The following is a 17,924-nucleotide window of genomic DNA, read 5'->3' as shown; positions in this document are numbered from 1 at the left end:
AGGGGTAGGCAGAAGAGGCACGTGCCTTGGGTGCAATGCTGGGGGGCACTAGGCACATACCTCTTCTACTGCCCTACTCCGTGCCCTCCTCTCCCCACTCCAGGCCATTCTGGTCCTAGAGAACAGCCCTTTTCCCAGGGAATCTCGCTCCCCCCCCACTGTCAGGTGGGAGAGCTGTCCAGTCAAGTCACTTAAGGTGGCCGGCAAGGTGCCCGAGCGGCTAGTCCCGGCACTTTGTAGTGAATGCACTCCTGCCAGAGGGCTGCTGTACAAGTCTACAGGTACAGTATTACTATGGAGTTAAAATGTACCAACTGCCCTTGAAGCAGAGTGAGTATATGCTGATGAACATATGCCTCCTATAGTAGACAAGCATTTTTGCTCCAAAGTAGTACCCATTAAATTATATTATATATTATAATACAGTATATATAATATATAATTACTTTCTGACTTCCCCATCATGCACGGGCCCAATAGGTAGCACATACAGGGAATTCTCAGGCCTGTAACAGAGCTCTGACTCTCCCGTGCCTGCACTCCCCAGGGCATTGTACCCTTGATGACCTCCTAATTGCTTGTATAACGAAGATCAGTGCTTTTAGGCATGCGGTAAAGCTACTCAAGTTGTACTCATTGTGCTTACCACATTCAAAACCATTCTCATACTCATGAACTGGGGAGCCCTGACCAAGCATTTCATCCACCAATAAACCTAAAAATGAGATAGCCATGCCCTGTACCCCTCTAGAATGTTATATGGGGAATATATTTATAGGAGGGGCTATGGCTCACTGTGTGTCCATGCATATTAGTAACAGCATGTCATTCTATTGGGGCAGAGAATGCCTCAGCTGAGGTAAGCAATATGGCTGCTGGTGCAAACATATCTAAACACAAGTAGGCATGGACTGAATGCAAAATGTGCAAAGACGCTCTGCTTTTGCATTACCCTATATTTTTAAGGAGAACTTAATGGAAGATCTAACCTGTTCTGAAGTTGTTGTTGGTGATAACTCACTGCAAACTTCTGTGGGAAGTATGGACTCCATGGCTACGATAAGGCAAAGTCCCAGTAGCTTTAAGAGCTGGAATTCCCATCATTTAACTGGTGCAGAGCGCACAATTGCCCCTCACCTTGGGTTTTGGCTGCCACCTTTCCCTATTGTCATCCTCATACCCTACTTTTGTCTTCTTGCCCTTCTGCTGCCATCTTGCCTTATTCTCGCACGTTTTAACCGTGAACTTCTCACTTTAAAAATTCTGATCTGAGGACCCCCCTGTGTTTATATATAATTATAAAGACGTCCGCAGGTTGGCCTTCAAGAAATCATTTTATCTCGCATCTTTTCCCTTTTTGCTGTTTTAACCAGAGACTTCAGCTACTATTGGACTACAGTCCACATCATCCAGTGAAAACTGCTCCCAGAATCCTTCTCCAGACTTTGCTGTGAGTTGTAGCAGTAGAACAGCTGGAGGGCCACAGGCTTTTGCTTTAATTGTTTTTATTCAACCAGTCAGGGTTGCCAGCTGGACACTCAGCTATGACAGTATTAATGCACAGCTTTTCTCTAAACTGTTATATTTTACAGGAAAACCGACATCCCAGAACCTTTCAAAGACACGCCAGAATAAGATTTATATGTTGCTCCAGCCTAAGATATCACAGCTTGAAAAGAAAGCATGATTTTTTGGAATGCGCACAGCCCCTTCGAGCTTCATCCTGCAGAAACAATCAGGGTGACAAATGAGGTATTCACTGACAGCCGGGGATTTGAAGATCTGAGGGGGCAGAATCCTGCTGTATATGGACTCTATTACCTGGAAAAATACAGGCCAGGAAACAATTTCATGGTGGAAGAGTGGCTCATCCTGGGAATGACTTTTCTGCCAATGTACTGTGCATAAGAATAACAGGTTTTTCCTAATACGGATTCTGTTGCTATTTTAACCTGACTTTTTTGGCACGTTGCAACCTCTCTTGGCCCCTAAAGGGTTACGCCGTTCCTACCAGATGACAGCAAAGCCCTGCCGAGAACCGGAGAGAGGAAAATACCCAAACTATTTCATTAGGGGGACATGTCTTTATGTTTGTTCCATAGAGGTATTTCAAGAAAATTACAATTTGTATTGCAGTTATTCATGTTTTTTACCCACTTGTCATTCACCCTGTTCTACTTAAACCAGACACTGACCTCATTCCTATTCACACAACTCCACCAATCAGGACTCAGAATTATTTTTGCTGTTTAAAAGAGAACCTGGTTTTGTTTGCTTGTCTGCTCAACACTAAAGGGTTTCAATGGCTTCAGCTGCGGGACATACAAGCAAACATTTTATTTTGTTAATGTCAATTATTTTTCAAGCTCAGTATTCATCATCCTGAATTGATATCATTCGTTATTGTTGTTTCGACATTTAACCCATTCACTGCCAAGCTGAGACGCAAAGAAATGTGCCAAGTAGGAAATGTGTCACGTTCTGATTGGTAGACCTGCATAAAGAACTGTAAAACTATCATGGTGCTGAAAGATGGACAAGAGGAGCCTTTGAGCGTAGGATTGTCCTATTGAAATGTGTAAGAGTCGGACATAGTGTACAACACACAGGTGTGTCATATGTTTCAATTGCACTCCAATGGCAGAAACAGATAGAGCTCACCATAACCTCAACACTGACGTCTTTAGAAGGAGCACATGGATTAACTCTCCCTACAGTGCATAACAGAACTACTGATTTCACTGTACAAATGCAGAGACGGCAAATCATACCAGCTACTAAGTTCACGTTCTGACCACGAGCCATAATTACAGTATAATAAATACAAATGTAATACAGGCAGGTAAATATTGGCACCTTCGATTGTAAGCTCCACTTGGGCAGGGACTGATGATGAATAATCTCTGCAATGTGCTGCGGAATATTTGAAGGTATTTAGCCAATTGTTTTACAGCAGAACACGATAGGGTGGGAGTAAAACCATTCATCATATGGTTGTACTGCTCAATACAGACCTTGGGAAACCAATAGCTGCTCCACTAAGAGCAGACTTGCCAGATATATATGCCCAGTGATAGTGGACCCTGGACGTTACATAGATATATTTCTTTATGTTCTGTTGAACTTGACTACATTTTCGGGCTTTGTCTTTGGTTGTAAACAACAAGGGCAGAGCCAGGACAAGAAACATTGGTGCCCAAGGCAATACTACTTGGCTAAGCACCTTGTCTAATTGTCCCCACCCAGCATGGCAACCCAGTTACCCTTTAGTTTACATGGCAATCCACCATCACCATTCAGTTTATACTGGTACCAGTCAAACCCCACTGACACTCTTCCCTATAGACACATGCCGCATAGTGCCCAAGGTAATACTACCTGGCTTAGTGCCTTGCCTAATTGTACCAACCCAGCATGGAAACCCCAGTTACCCATAAATTCACCCACCAGTCCCCTCACCACCACTCAGTTCATACTGGTGCCAATTGCATCCTATTGACACTCCAATAGTATATCCTTGCTTCCTCCCCCATAGGCACAGGCCTCTCCTGACTACCCGTATTTCCGGCCCAGGGAAAATGCATTCTTGTTGGGCTTTCCTTTCCCCAAAATACGTGTAAAATACCTGCCCAGGTTCCCTTTTTACTACTCTTAAACCTCTGTTTCTACCTCCAGTTTCCTCCAATATGTTACCCAAGGTTTAGAAACGGGGTCATAAACATTAATCTGCCCTACTCCCACAAGAAATGTTTAAGAATTGGTTAATGTTTGCAAAAATGCAGATTAGCTGGGGCTAACCCTTTCTTTCAGCACTTAACAAAAACATTTGTATTATTGCGTGTGTTGTTTCAATCTGAAATCATTTCTTAATGAGGAGTTAAAAAGGCAGTCCCCCTTGCTGCTTTATTTATCAGTTTTGGGATTATTTTTTCTTTGAAGTTGTGTTTCCAGAACAATCAAGAGGGAATAACGCGGGCATCTAGCTGCCAAGGGAAAGGGATTATTTTGATTAATGCATTTTATATCGGGTTGGAAAATAAACACATTTTAATCGGTTTTACCACTGGAGGGTATAGGAGGCTTTATACAAAGCTGTCTGCGTGCGTTTCCATGGGGTACCCTGGTTGCCTCCCATATTTCTGAACATACAGGCAAGTTAATCAGCTCCTGATATAATTGGAACTGATGTGAATGCTGTATAATCCTTGTAAAGTGCCACAGAATGTTTGTACTATATAAAGACTAATAATAATCTTAGCCAGTCTGGGGAATACCAACAAAACTGACTAACTGGGAAGGGCATTGGTGGACATGTCACTGAACAGAGAATGGGTGACGAAATTGTGATAAAGCCAGTTGCATCACTGGAAGGGCCTTTTAAAAGTTGGGGCCACCATTGCATGCCAGTTTGCTGGCCTGAACCTGACTGCCCCACAAACCACACTCACTTAGGTCTATGGACATTCCAATGCTGATACCTAGGGCTTGGTCTTAAACAAACCTCACTTTTTGGAGGTATTTTGCTTTGTCCTAAACCAAAAAAAACAAATGACAACAGGTGCTGATGCCCTAATAAAATTACCCAAAATGGTATATTTTTGGATTGGGCTGATCTGATCATTGGCCCAGAGGCCACCAATCTGATCACATGGGGAGTCTACAGGGACCTGTTGGGTGAGGCCTTGCCTAACAAAACCTGCCCCAGAGATATCGGTCTGATATTGGGCAAATATTAGTTGGACATGCCCTGCTGAGTCTCCCAAACATGGAAGTATAAGTCCGGAGGGGCCAAGTCCCCAGCTTTTATCGGCCTGTGTATGGAAAGCACAGAGAGTAGTAAAACTGTTCCACAAGGAACAGAATAGAAAATCCCACCTCTCCCAGACAGATCCAGTACCACAGATACAGATGCAGCAAACAATGTGCCAACGTAAACAACTTATGAATCCATCAAACCAGTGACCCACTTAGCTATCCCATAGGATATGCAATGAAGCCAGGAAATAGAGAGGAACGGCTGAAATTTCATGGGTAGGATCCCAGCTGGATACCAAAAGCCTGGGCTCTACCCACCTTAGAATAACTGTTAAAAATAAGAAGTGTTGGACTTGGCGTAGGAATGTCACACGGAGCAGGATAAAGATGAATTTCATGATCCAGGGGGATCTGGATATTTCCCCTCCCTTGGAAGGGAACAATGAGGCAGTGTTAGTGCTACAGATGTTTATTCTGTATAATGAAAGCACTCACATAAAGATACTGATGTTCTTCTAGCCACTGGAGCTTCAGTAAAGGGCTAGAAAAATAATAACCCCCGCTGGGCCAGATGGCCTACATATTCACTTACAGTAAAGCAAAGAGGGGGGCTGCCTAAAGTTTTATTTATGTGCAACCTATTTGTAAGGGAGCACAACTCCCACCATGTTCAGCAGCTTTTAGATACAATAAAATATATACACAACAGGGAGGGACAAGCTCTGGAATGGGGCTACTACAGATGGAGCCCCCCTTGCTGAAGATAAACAGAGAGCAGGGCCAGAAGTAGGGGTAGGCCCAAGAATAGGAAGTAGATGGGGGGGCGCAGGCCCAAGAATAGGAAGTAGATGGGGTCGCAGGCCCAAGAATAGGAAGTAGATGGGGGCGCAGGCCCAAGAATAGGAAGTAGATGGGGGCGCAGGCCCAAGAATAGGAAGTAGATGGGGGCGCAGGCCCAAGAATTGGAAGTAGATGGGGGCGCAGGCCCAAGAATAGGAAGTAGATGGGGGCGCAGGCCCAAGAATAGGAAGTAGATGGGGGCGCAGGCCCAAGAATAGGAAGTAGATGGGGGCACAGGCCCAATCAGGGCCGGGTAGTAATGTCGATGGCAGGGGATTGTAGGTGTGGGCCAGAATCGGGCTGACGAGGTGCCAGGGCAAGTGGGTAGCAATACTACTTGGCCCAGCTTTGTCAAACTGTTTAGCTGGCCAAAATTTGCCCAATATTGTCTGCGGAGTTTTCCACTCCAGACCAATTTAGTGGGTTTCTGGTCAAAATTGGACTTCCCAAACAGATTTGCCAGTGGCTACTGAGAGGTTGCTGGGAGTTGTTGAAAGGCCACAGGTTGGACAAGGGCATTCCAATAGCTGGTATCATGTGTAGGCTGCAGGGAACTGAGGACTAACAACATGTGCAGAGGAAGCAGTCAATGTGTGTAAACCACCCCCCCAGAGGATTTTTTGGGAGTCGCTTGTATTTATACCCCCAGCAAGGGCAGAGCAATAGGCAAGACCAAAGCATTCCTTGGATGTGGCTAAAGGTGATAATGGCAGAAGGGGCACTTTGTTAGACTGTCCTGTGCCAACCCAACCCCTGACCCTAGCACTGAGGCAGCATTGTAGTTACATAGAAGAGCGCAGAAATACATTTGCCCCAATTAGCTGCTACAGAATCCTGGAAGGAGTTAAGACTTCCCAACAAGTTCTGACTTCCCAGGGCAACGAGTAATGGCTTCCCAGTTCTCCAGGCACAAGCTGCATTTAACCTCTCCATGTATACAGGGGTTGTTATTATAAGCAGCGGCCTCTGACATTTCTTTATAAAGCAGATCCTGCCTCCTTACAACTGCCCTGCTGTAAATATCTGCCTCTTGCCCAAACCTCACCGGCTGCCCGACTCTGCAACTTACACATACCTAGGCAAGTGGGAAAATGTGTTTTAAAATAATCCCAACCCAAAACCCTCAATATAATTCATCATTAAAGGGGAAGTAAAATGAAAAACAGCTGAAAAAAAAAATAAATATGGACTAGGGTAACCTATAAGAATCCTTAGTTATAAGTGGAGGGAGGGGGGATTTTTTGGGATAGAACTTGGCAAGGAATGGTTTCCCTAAGCATTCCAATAAATGGTAGGTATTACAGGCCCTGTGCACCTGGCAATAAAACATCTATTTATTTCTATGGTTGGCCGGAGGGGGGGTAGCGAGGATATTTTTAAAGTTGTGGTGTCGGCAGATGATGGTTTCCTAAGCCGGCCACTCTCCCTCTGTATTTAGTATAAGGCTGACATTAGCAAAGAACTTTTCTATTTATTATTAAGAACCTATAATTGTGGTTTGTGATATGTGTTGCCATGGTGTTAACCCTCTTGCTGCCTCTGGGCATCTCATTTTTGAGATGGGAGGGGGGAAACGTGGGTGTGTAGAGAAGAATTGCCCCCCCTCCCGACTGGGGGTATCTGGGAGGGGGGGGAAAGGATGTGTAGCGAAGAATTGCCCCCCCCCCCCCCCCGGGGGTATCAGAATGGGCTGACAGTACTGTGCTGCTCTGAACCCGATGTAGGTTAACCCAATAAATCCTGGAGAACATTCCCATAAATAAAGGACATCAAGTGGAACAAACTTTTGTAACAAGGATGTCAAAGGGCCAAAGCAACAGCTGATTAAAACTACATCTCCCAGCATCCTCTCTAGACGCTGAAATCCACATCAAGGGGAAGTCTATGACAGTGATTGTAGGAGTATTAAATAGGAGAAATGTTAAAGGGGCTGAAGATATTATATACATTTTAAAGAGAAAGCAGTTGCCCTTTAAAAAGATAGTTTTTCATTAACCCTTGCAATACTGCTGTGCCACGTAGCCCTTCCTAATGCCAAACCACGTTTGGGATTAAAGTAGGACTGTGGGGGGAATAAATGCGGCAGAACACGATGAGTGAATAGCAGCACCCAGCCCCGTGTCCTGGGATAGGGAATAGAGAGAGCGCTGTTCCTCAGTAGCCCCCGGGGGAAGCCATTTAACTTGCCCTTATCACTCACAGCTGTGTTTTTTGACTTCATGTGTTACAGCCACAGGGCGAGGAAGTGAGGAGTGCAAATAAAAGCCCCCGCCAGTCTGCTACAAAGGGTAAACTTCCTGTATGTGAGTCTGTTTGTGTACAAAAGCACAGTTAGTGTCACATTGTATGAGAGGAGCGGCAGTCATTAGCCCAGGGATCAAGGCTTCGGGGAACTCAAGAATAAATTGTTATAGTAGAATCTGACAGTTTACTCCCTCCCTTTCCCCTATATACAGTACAGCTATTATATATATATTCTGTTTCATATCCCCTGGAGCCCATCAGATAACAAACTGATATCAGTCATTTAAAGGGCAAGTAGGATAAAGGCAGGAGAACTCCCAGCTGCTGGAGAACGTCACAACCACGTCTCCATTCTGTTCCTATAAGTCGCACCCTTGGCAGGACGAGAGGCAGGGCAAAGATGTTCTGCACCAGCTTTGTCTGTTTAGTTGCACATATTTGGGGTATACAGGGGGTCGATCATTAAGAAAGTCAGCCTGTCCCTTGGCCGTTGGACAGGGTGGACTCAAGGTCACGGTGCACGTTCCGGCTGGACCTGCAGGGGTGTCTCAAGCTGTTACACTACAACTCCCAGCATCCTTCAACAGCCTTTGGTGGTAGTCAGCGGACAACTGGAGTTGTACCATAAATAATCCGCAGGGACTTATCCCCACTAAGGACCAAAGTCTATGCCAAAAATAAACTTTGCAAGCCACTCTGGTGTTTAGTAGTCATGACTTAAGTTGTAGGTAGCCAGACCCAAAGAATCACTTGCCAGTATGTTGTTCTATTTAAACCAAGGCATTTTGCCTCACCGGCAGCAGTTTGTTTGCAGCAGTTTGACAGTAATTAGTAAACGTGTTGAAATGAAGACACCTTGAGGTGCCAGCGCTAATTGCTGCCAAACTAATTATAAGAGGAGAACTGTCACCACCCTGTAATATATATATATAAATGTTTTTATTGCCATGGTTCTGACTGTGTGAGCCCGGTGCTTACCTTGCCTGGGGAAGCCACAGCTTTGGTCAGGGAGTCCAGCCGGGTACTGTACTCGGTGAACTTCTTCTGGTAGCGAAGCGCTGTCATCTGCAGCTCGTTCTGCACTGCAGACAGTTGCGACAGTAGTGACTTTTCCCTCTTGCTGGACCTCAGTGCCCTCTTCTTGAGCTCGGTCTCCAGCCCAGAGATTTTGCTCTGCAGGACGTTGTTGAGCCCCTTGAGTGCTTTCAGGCAGCAGTGCTCCCCCAGCCTGTGCTCCTGGTGGGTGATCATAAGCCCGCAGCCCTTCTGGCAGATCCCAGCTGCCCTATAATCGCAGCGTTCTCGCATATGAGCATCCATGTCCCGCAGGTTGAGCACCTCGTTGCAGCCCTTGTTCCTACACTTGGCCGGGGAGAAGTCGCACATCTCCGCATGCTCTGCCAGGCTCTGCAGCTTCACCACCTTGTCGCAGCCCCTGGAGTAGTTGTCACACTTGATATCCAACTTGAGGATCAGGCTTTTCAGGGGTAGCACGTGGTTGAGCTCCTTGGCAGAGATCCGTTGGCATTTCACTGGGCAGCTGCCCTGTTGCACCACCCAAGGCAGAACACAGCCTGCGCAGAAGACATGCCCGCAGGGGGTGGTCAGGGGGTCCTCCAGCACCCTGTTGCACAAGTTGCATTTGAAGTCGGGGTCCACCTCCCCGCTGAAACGATCCAGTTCAAAGCCCATGGTCGGTGCCCGTTGGAGTGCCTAGCAGCGGGCTCCTGGTTGAGCATTGGGAGATCCCAGACTGGCTGGCTGCAGGCTGCGGCTACTGACTCATATGGGGGTGGGGAGCCTCCACCAGCTGTACTGGAGGCAGGGACTGGGGAAGGAGGGGCAGGGGGAAGGCACATGTGTCAGTGCTGCAGTTAGGGGGGCTCACTCTGCTGAGCTTCCTGCTCACACTTCATTCCTGCACACACCGGCAGCCTCAGCTGCTGCACAACTCCTGCCACTTACATCCTATCTGCCACACAGCTTGGCATCAGCAACGGTCACGTGGCACAGCAGGACTGCAAGGGTTAATCCAAAATTAATTTCTTCAAAGAGCAAATGCTTTAAAAATGTATCTACCTCTTTTAATTAGATTGTAAGCTCTACGGGGCAGGGACCTCCTTCCTACTGTGTCTCATACCACATGGCACTTACTCCCTGTGCATTTATACTTATTTATTGTATTTATTATAACACTTGTCCTCCCTGTGTGTAATTCTGTATATTGTACAGCGCTGCATACCCTTATAAATAAAGTTATACATACATTTAACATACCTCTTTGTATTTCTCCTATTTTATACTCCTAGAAATCTGAGATTTCAAATACCACCTCTAGCCCCCACAATGGTGTGAACGTCGGCTTCTAAAGAGGATTCTGGGAAATGTAGTTTTAAACAACTGTTGCTTTAGAAGTTTCTTGCCCTTGATGCCCAGCTTTCAGAGCAATCCTGTGCAGCATTAATTGAGCCAATATGTAGTAGTACAAAAGTGTCTGGGGGGGGGGGGCTAACCCACTTTAATCCCCCCTCTGCCCTGCCTCCTAGAGGCAATTATTTGCAACACAGCTTTACTTTTCTGCATCTGAGTTCTGTTCCCAAAGGGTTAACGTCATGGCAATCACAAACCACAATTATAGGTTCTTAATAACGAATAGAAAAGTTCTTTGCTAATGTCAGCCTTATACTAAATACAGAGGAGAGAGCCGGCACCGCAACCTTATAAATACCCTTCTCCCCCCCATTCACAGAAATAAATATATTTTTTTATTGCCAGAACTGCGCAGGGCCTGTAATACCTACCATTTATTGGCTTAGAGAAACCACTTATTGCCAAGTTTTATCCCAAAACACTTTTTCCCCTCCACAAAAGAATCCAACAAGTGTTTCCATTTGTTACTCTGGTCAATATTGTTTTCAGCAGTTTTCAATTTAACTTCCCCTTTAAAAGATTTATTATGTTGAGGATTTCAGGTTGGGATTATTTTCTAATACATTTTTCCACTTGCCTACAATCAAGTGTGTCAGCTGCAGAGTCGGGCAGCCGGTGAGGTTTGGGGAAGGGGTAAATATTTACAGCAGGGCAGTTCTAAGGATCTGCTTTATAAAGAAATGTCAGAGGCCGCTGCTTATAATAACAAGTCTGTATACAAGGAGAGTTAACTCATTGGCAGAGACTGCTTGTGTCTGGGAGGGTGGGAATATTAGTTACTCGTTGTTGTTGGGAAGTTGTAACTGGCAGAGCTGTGCCGCAGCTAATTACCGGCTGAGGATGCTGGGAAAATACCCCGCCAATGGGATTATTCAGAACCAGACAGGTCCAGGCAGCAAAACAGCAGGATTTAAAGCAGATTGGGTCAGAATGAGGGAAAGCTGCAGCAGGACTTTATTATGACTAGGGATGCACCGAAGATTCAGCCATTTTCTGCAGGATTCGGATTTGCCCGAACCAAATTCTTAAAATCACGTGACTTTATGTCACAAACACAGAAGTTGAAAATTTTTCGCCACACTCGTAACCCTTCCATATTCGGCTAAATCATTAACAAAGGATTCTGGGGTTCAGCCAAATCCGAAAATAGTGGATTGGGTGCTTCTCTAATTATGACCAATAGCAGCTTGGGTGCTGATGTCCCTGAGCTGTGCCTGTTTAAAGGGTTTTAGTGCCAAGGTAAATGTCTTGTAAATGTCTTTTATAGATGGAGTTTCTGCTTGTTTCCATGGGCTGCCAGCATGGAAACACATGTTAATGGAGCCTTTGGGTGAAGACACACTGAGCTACTTGTAGTAGCTACTTTTTGAAGGCTACTAAACTCCAGAAAATCCCCTGCCATAGACAATACTGAGAATTGCCTCTGCTAAAACACACATAGAGACAATTATCAGTAAATGATCAGCATTGTCTATTTTAGTAGCCACGACAAGTAGCTGCTACTAGTAGCTCTGTGTCTTCACCCTTTTCTTCCCTATGTTACCTGTACCTTATCAGTTTTTGGTGGTTTAGAGCAGTGATGTAAGTACCGGCAACATAGAAAAATGGGCTCACCCTGACTCCTGTTTGGTAGTCCAGTGTGGTGCTGAGGGTACCGGCAATATAGGGAAGAATTGGCTCCATTAACTTCCTATGGTTAATTACAGACAGGGTGGTATAAATATGAGAAAGCAGAATGCCCTGTGCCCAGCCATTGCTGACCAGTCTCTATGGGATTTTCAGATGGTCCCAGACTGTAACCAATACTCCTCCTCCTTTGCTCTTATTGCCAGTGAGTGACAGGGGAAGGTGTTCCCTGGGACAAAGGGGTTTATTGGGGAGGGATGCTGGTTACTGTGCTTTTATTTCCCCTTCAGAAGAAGGAATTGGAAGATAATAGATAGGAAAACTGATAGATAGCAAAGCTGCTGGGCATCGTTAAACGTGATAAAATATCTTGTGTACAACTTTGCCTTTATTTCGGCTCAGGCAACTTGAAAATCAGCTGTGAATGGGCCGTGAGGACATTTGTGCCTATTTAGTAATTTTCACATGTCAATCAGTTGGGCGACTCCCGCACCCCTGCTAGCTGTGTCAGTCATAGAGACTGTTCCCTCCTCTCCCCTATACACAGTGCAGCTATTTTGTTCTGTTTCATATCCCATCCCCTGGAGCCCATCAGATAACAAATGGATATCAGTCGTTTAAAGGACAAGTAAGATAAGGCAGGAGAAGTCCCAGCTGCTGGAAGACATCATAGACCTTGTCCTGCAAACTCCCACTATGTTCCTACAAGTTGCACACTTGGTGCAACAAGAAGCATAGTGTGACAGCGCTTTCCAAGATGTTCTGCATTAGCTGTGTCTGTTTTATTGCAAAGAAAGACCTATTTGTATACAGAGGGCTGATGTTTAAGTCAGACTTGTTGTTTGGATAATCCTTTAGGTGCCAGATAGGGTGGGCTCAAGGTTATAGTACAAATTAAAGCTGGACCTGCAGCGCCGGTACATGCAGTACCTCAGCTGTTGTTATACTACAAGTCCCAGCATTCTTCAACGGTCTTTGGTGGTTGTCTATGGAAGACTGGAGTTGTGCCACATATAAGCAACAACTGGAGGGTTTCAGGGTCCCCATGCTTGGACGCCACAGAAATCAGAATTAGTCTCTGTCAACCCCAGCTGCTCCAGAACCTCTTTAATAACCTTGTATATTTAGGTGCCAATATCACCACTGTGCCATGGTTTACCCATAATGCAACAGGCTAGCTCAGTAACTAGCAAGGTGCACAGGCCTAGATTGTCCTAAGCTATTTGGGTGGGGCGTATTACAAAGATAAACAAGGTGACAAAGCCCACTTGTTGCCCAGGCCTCCCCATAACTGCGGGGTCTGCAGGATAGGTAGCTACGCCACTGTGCAGACCTACCAAAATATATATGCACTGCATGCTGGGAAATAAATCCTGCAAAATAAAGAGGAACAACCTGCACAGAACATAGAGACTGGCCTGTATTACCCATAATGCCAGTGCACTGCCAATGTTCTGCTTGGTAACTGCTTACATGACGGCTAGCAGGGGTGCGGGACTTGCCTGGGTGATTGACATGTGAATCTCTGCATGTGCAAATCACTGAAGCCACAGCAGAACAGTGACAATTGTCCCCACAGCTCAGATGGCCCATAATTCAGGGACATCCACAGAAAATTTTCCAGGGGGGAGGGAACCAAATCAGCGTAAATGTATATATATATATATATATATATAAATATAGGCCTCCCCTCTTCCATTGGCTGAGCTACAACTCAGAGGTAGAACCTGTACAGCCACAGAAATCAGAATAAATCACATTCAGCCCAACTGTACCCAGAATTCCCACCTAAAAGTCCCACCCCAAATCAGCCAATTTGGGGTGGTTCACCTTTAAGTTAACTTTTAGGATGTTATGGAGTTGCCTATTCTAAGCAACTTTTCAATTGGTCTTCATTATTTATTTCTTATAGTTTTTGATCTATTTGCCTTTTTCTTCTAACTCTTTGCAGCTTTCAAATGGGGGTCACTGACCCCCGCAGCCAAAAGCCATTGAACAATTTTAGTTTATTGTTGCTTTTTATAACTTGTTTTTCTGTTCAGGTCCTCTCCTATTCATTTACTATCCTCTCATTCAAACCACTCCCTGGTCGCTAAGGTAATTTGGACCCTAGCAACCAGATAGCCGCTGAAACTCCAAACTGCAGAGCTGCTGAACAAAAAGTGAAATAACTAAATAAACGACAAATAAAAAATGAAGACAAATTGCAAATTATCTCAGTATATTACTCTCTACATCATACTTGAGCATCCCCGGTGAGCATCCCCTTTAAGTAAAATGTCTTCTTATCTGAAACATCCCACCTGCATCCCTCAGGCTGCTGTTCAACTACAACACTCACTGACTCTGCTTGGCAAGCAATGCATTTTAAAATAATATACATTTAAGGATGGGGGGGGGTAGATAGATTGATAGATAAATAGATGATTGATAGATAGATAAATAGATAGATGATAGATACAGATAGATAGATAAATAGATAGATGATAGATACAGATAGATAGATGATAGATAGATGATAGATTGATAGATAAATAGATAATAGATAGATAGATAGATAGATAGATAGATAATAGATAGATAGATGATAGATAGATAGATAGATAGATAGATAGATAATAAATAGATGATAGATAGATGATAGATAGATAAATAGATAATAGATAGCTATAGATAGATAGATAGATAAATAGATAATAGATAGCTATAGATAGATAGATGATAGATAGATGATAGATTGATAGATAAATAGATAATAGATAGATAGATAGATAGATAGATATAGATAGATAGATAGATAGATAGATATAGATAGATAGATAGATAGATAGATAGATAATAGATAGATAGATGATAGATAGATAGATAATAAATAGATAAAAGATAGCTATAGATAGATAGATAGATAAATAGATAATAGATAGCTATAGATAGATAGATGATAGATAGATGATAGATTGATAGATAAATAGATAATAGATAGATAGATAGATAGATAGATAGATAGATATAGATAGATAGATAGATAGATAGATAATAGATAGATAGATGATAGATAGATAGATAATAAATAGATAAAAGATAGCTATAGATAGATAGATAGATAAATAGATAATAGATAGCTATAGATAGATAGATGATAGATAGATGATAGATTGATAGATAAATAGATAATAGATAGATAAATAGATAGATATAGATAGATAGATAGATAGATAATAGATAGATAGATGATAGATAGATAGATAATAAATAGATAATAGATAGCTATAGATAGATAGATGATAGATAAATAGATAGATAGATAATAGATAGAGATAGATGATAGATAGGATAGATAGGATAGATAGGATAGATAGGATAGATAGGATAGATAGGATAGATAGGATAGATAGATATAGATAGATATAGATAGATAGATAGATAGATTGATAGACATGAATGTTTTAGCTGAGAGACTGATTGCCAGTCCTGCTTCTAAGGTACTAGTCCCAAACAGGAACAGAGCTGCCAGTTAATGGGGAGACTGGGCCAGACATAAGAGACTTTAGGGGAGAGATACACTTACAATAACACCTACCTTCACCTTACAGAATAAATACAGCAGACTCAGCTTTGGTGGGTTCCCTTGGTGTAGAAGCCATAGGCAGCCTCAGTCTCTCACACAGATACAATCACACACAAAACTAACAGATTTCAGCCTCTCCCCCAAAACTGAAGCCATTTTCTAAAGCACCCCCCTCTGTCACACACACAATGATATTTATTCATCTGTCTATGGCACATCACCTTGTGAATAATATTAACACATTTACATTTATTTTTATCTTTATATTTAGTCACGATTTCCCATCTGCTTTATTAATGTCATGTAATAGGGTAAGCTGCTCGGCAGAATTATTATAAGGGCTAAATTCCAAGCTTCATAGCCAGAGAACAGAAGAGTTGAATATAACCAGCCAAACAAAGGCCTTGGGACCTGCGTGTAAGTTCTTCCCACAGACTAAAGATGGCTCATTCTGCTCCTATTATACACCAGGTGCACACCTGAAACCTACATCTCCAGTAGGGCCCCCTAGTGGCCCAGCACCAGAGAAACCTGCACTAAAAATGAGTAAATTCTCTTATCAGATTTGCTAAATGGCCCCGAGCTCAGCTGAACACGGAGAGAAAGGAAGCTGCCGACATGCTGTACATTCTGCTCCCAGCACATGTTTAGCCTTAAGCCATATGTTAAGCTTCAAATATCTCAAAACTTGGCACAACCAAGCGCCTTGATAAAAACATCAAGTGATTAACAGCATCAGCACTGTCTGCTCCCCCCCCCCCCATGACAGAATGACATTCACATCAAATGCTTAAAGGGGAACTAAACACTAAGGTCTTCTTGCAGAGTTGTGCGTAGTACGAGGGGATTCCTATGCTGCCGTAGTTTTATGGGCTCTCACTGTACCGACTGAAGGTGTTATTTACTGTCACCCCAGAGGCAAGTGCTAGAGCACCGAGGGGTGTGAATTCAAACCCATTAGTGCTCATTCCTAAAACACAAGGTGCACAAGGCAGCCCTTTCCTGCCCTGCCTTAGGGCAGCCACTATAGGGCTTTTTTAATATTGGTGTGTAGGCGCCATCTCAGTGCATTGTGCCTGAGTCTGAGCTTTCAGCCAGCGCTACACATTAGAACTGCTTTCAGCTAACCTATTGTTTCTCCTACTCCCATGTAACTGGAGGAGTCCCAAGCCGGACTTGGATTTCTTACTATTGAGTGCTATTCTGATACCTATCTGTGTTTTTGAAAAACAGATTACAATGCAGGATTCTGGGGGAGAAGCTCTATTAACTGATGTGTTTTGAAAAAATTTCCACATTTCCATAATGTAAGTTAGGGGACAGGTAGGGGGCGGGACACCTACATTTCTGCCCGTTCCTTATGAATAAAGCAATACCAAATGCATGCTGTATTCACAGGGTACACATTCCATATTACAGAGCAGGGAGCATTTTGAAATGTGTTTGACATTTTTTTTGCACTTTGCTCCCTGCTCTATGGTTTCTTATTGGTTTCTTATGAGTGCATAGACAATATGGGACACATTTATCAAAGTATGACAGGTCCGATTAAAAAAAAATTGTATTTTTTCTAAAGTCTACAACTTTTGTGTATTTTCTGCAATATTTTCGTTAATTTGCGAAACTTTTTCGTACTTAGCGACAAAATCGTATGTGTTGCAACAAGTACGAAAGTTTCGGATTCATTCAAGCTTCAGTATCGTGCTTTTCCTAAGGCCGGGTTGGAGCTGCAGAGTGCCATTGAGCCCTATGGGAGACTTTCCTAGGGCCGGGTTGGAGCTGCAGAGTGCCACTGAGCCCTATGGGAGACTTTCCTTGGGCCGGGTTGGAGCTGCAGAGTGCCATTGAGCCCTATGGGAGACTTTCCTTGGGCCGGGTTGGAGCTGCAGAGTGCCATTGAGCCCTATGGGAGACTTTCCTTGGGCCGGGTTGGAGCTGCAGAGTGCCATTGAGCCCTATGGGAGACTTTCCTAGGGCCGGGTTGGAGCTGCAGAGTGCCATTGAGCCCTATGGGAGACTTTCCTTGGGTCGGGTTGGAGCTGCAGAGTGCCATTGAGCCCTATGGGAGACTTTCCTTGGGCCGGGTTGGAGCTGCAGAGTGCCATTGAGCCCTATGGGAGACTTTCCTTGGGCCGGGTTGGAGCTGCAGAGTGCCATTGAGCCCTATGGGAGACTTTCCTTGGGCCGGGTTGGAGCTGCAGAGTGCCATTGAGCCCTATGGGAGACTTTCCTTGGGCCAGGTTGGAGCTGCAGAGTGCCATTGAGCCCTATGGGTGACTTTCCTTGGGCCGGGTTGGAGCTGCAGAGTGCCATTGAGCCCTATGGGAGACTTTCCTTGGGCCAGGTTGGAGCTGCAGAGTGCCATTGAGCCCTATGGGAGACTTTCCTTGGGCCGGGTTGGAGCTGCAGAGTGCCACTGAGCCCTATGGGAGACTTTCCTTGGGCCAGGTTGGAGCTGCAG

At 44.3% G+C, this 17,924-nt stretch overlaps 1 protein-coding gene across 3 annotated transcripts in view; it reads right to left on the bottom strand.

Annotated features, from left to right (window-relative positions):
- Positions 1–9,637, bottom strand: part of pdzrn3 (PDZ domain containing ring finger 3) — a 158,097-nt gene extending 148,460 nt beyond the window's left edge. For 2 of the 3 annotated variants that reach the window (XM_004914146.3, XM_002938384.4), the window contains exon 1: positions 8,818–9,637. In XM_004914146.3, the coding sequence (XP_004914203.1) occupies positions 8,818–9,531 (714 nt within the window). In that variant the 5' untranslated portion in view covers positions 9,532–9,637. The remainder of the gene's footprint in view (positions 1–8,817) is intronic. The other variant, XM_002938383.4, reaches the window with a different exon arrangement.
- Between the last annotated feature and the right edge of the window lie 8,287 nt (positions 9,638–17,924).

Source organism: Xenopus tropicalis, chromosome 4, assembly GCF_000004195.4.
Source record: "Xenopus tropicalis strain Nigerian chromosome 4, UCB_Xtro_10.0, whole genome shotgun sequence".
NCBI classification, from domain to species: Eukaryota; Metazoa; Chordata; class Amphibia; order Anura; family Pipidae; genus Xenopus; species Xenopus tropicalis.
This window is presented reverse-complemented; position numbering and strand designations above follow the sequence as displayed.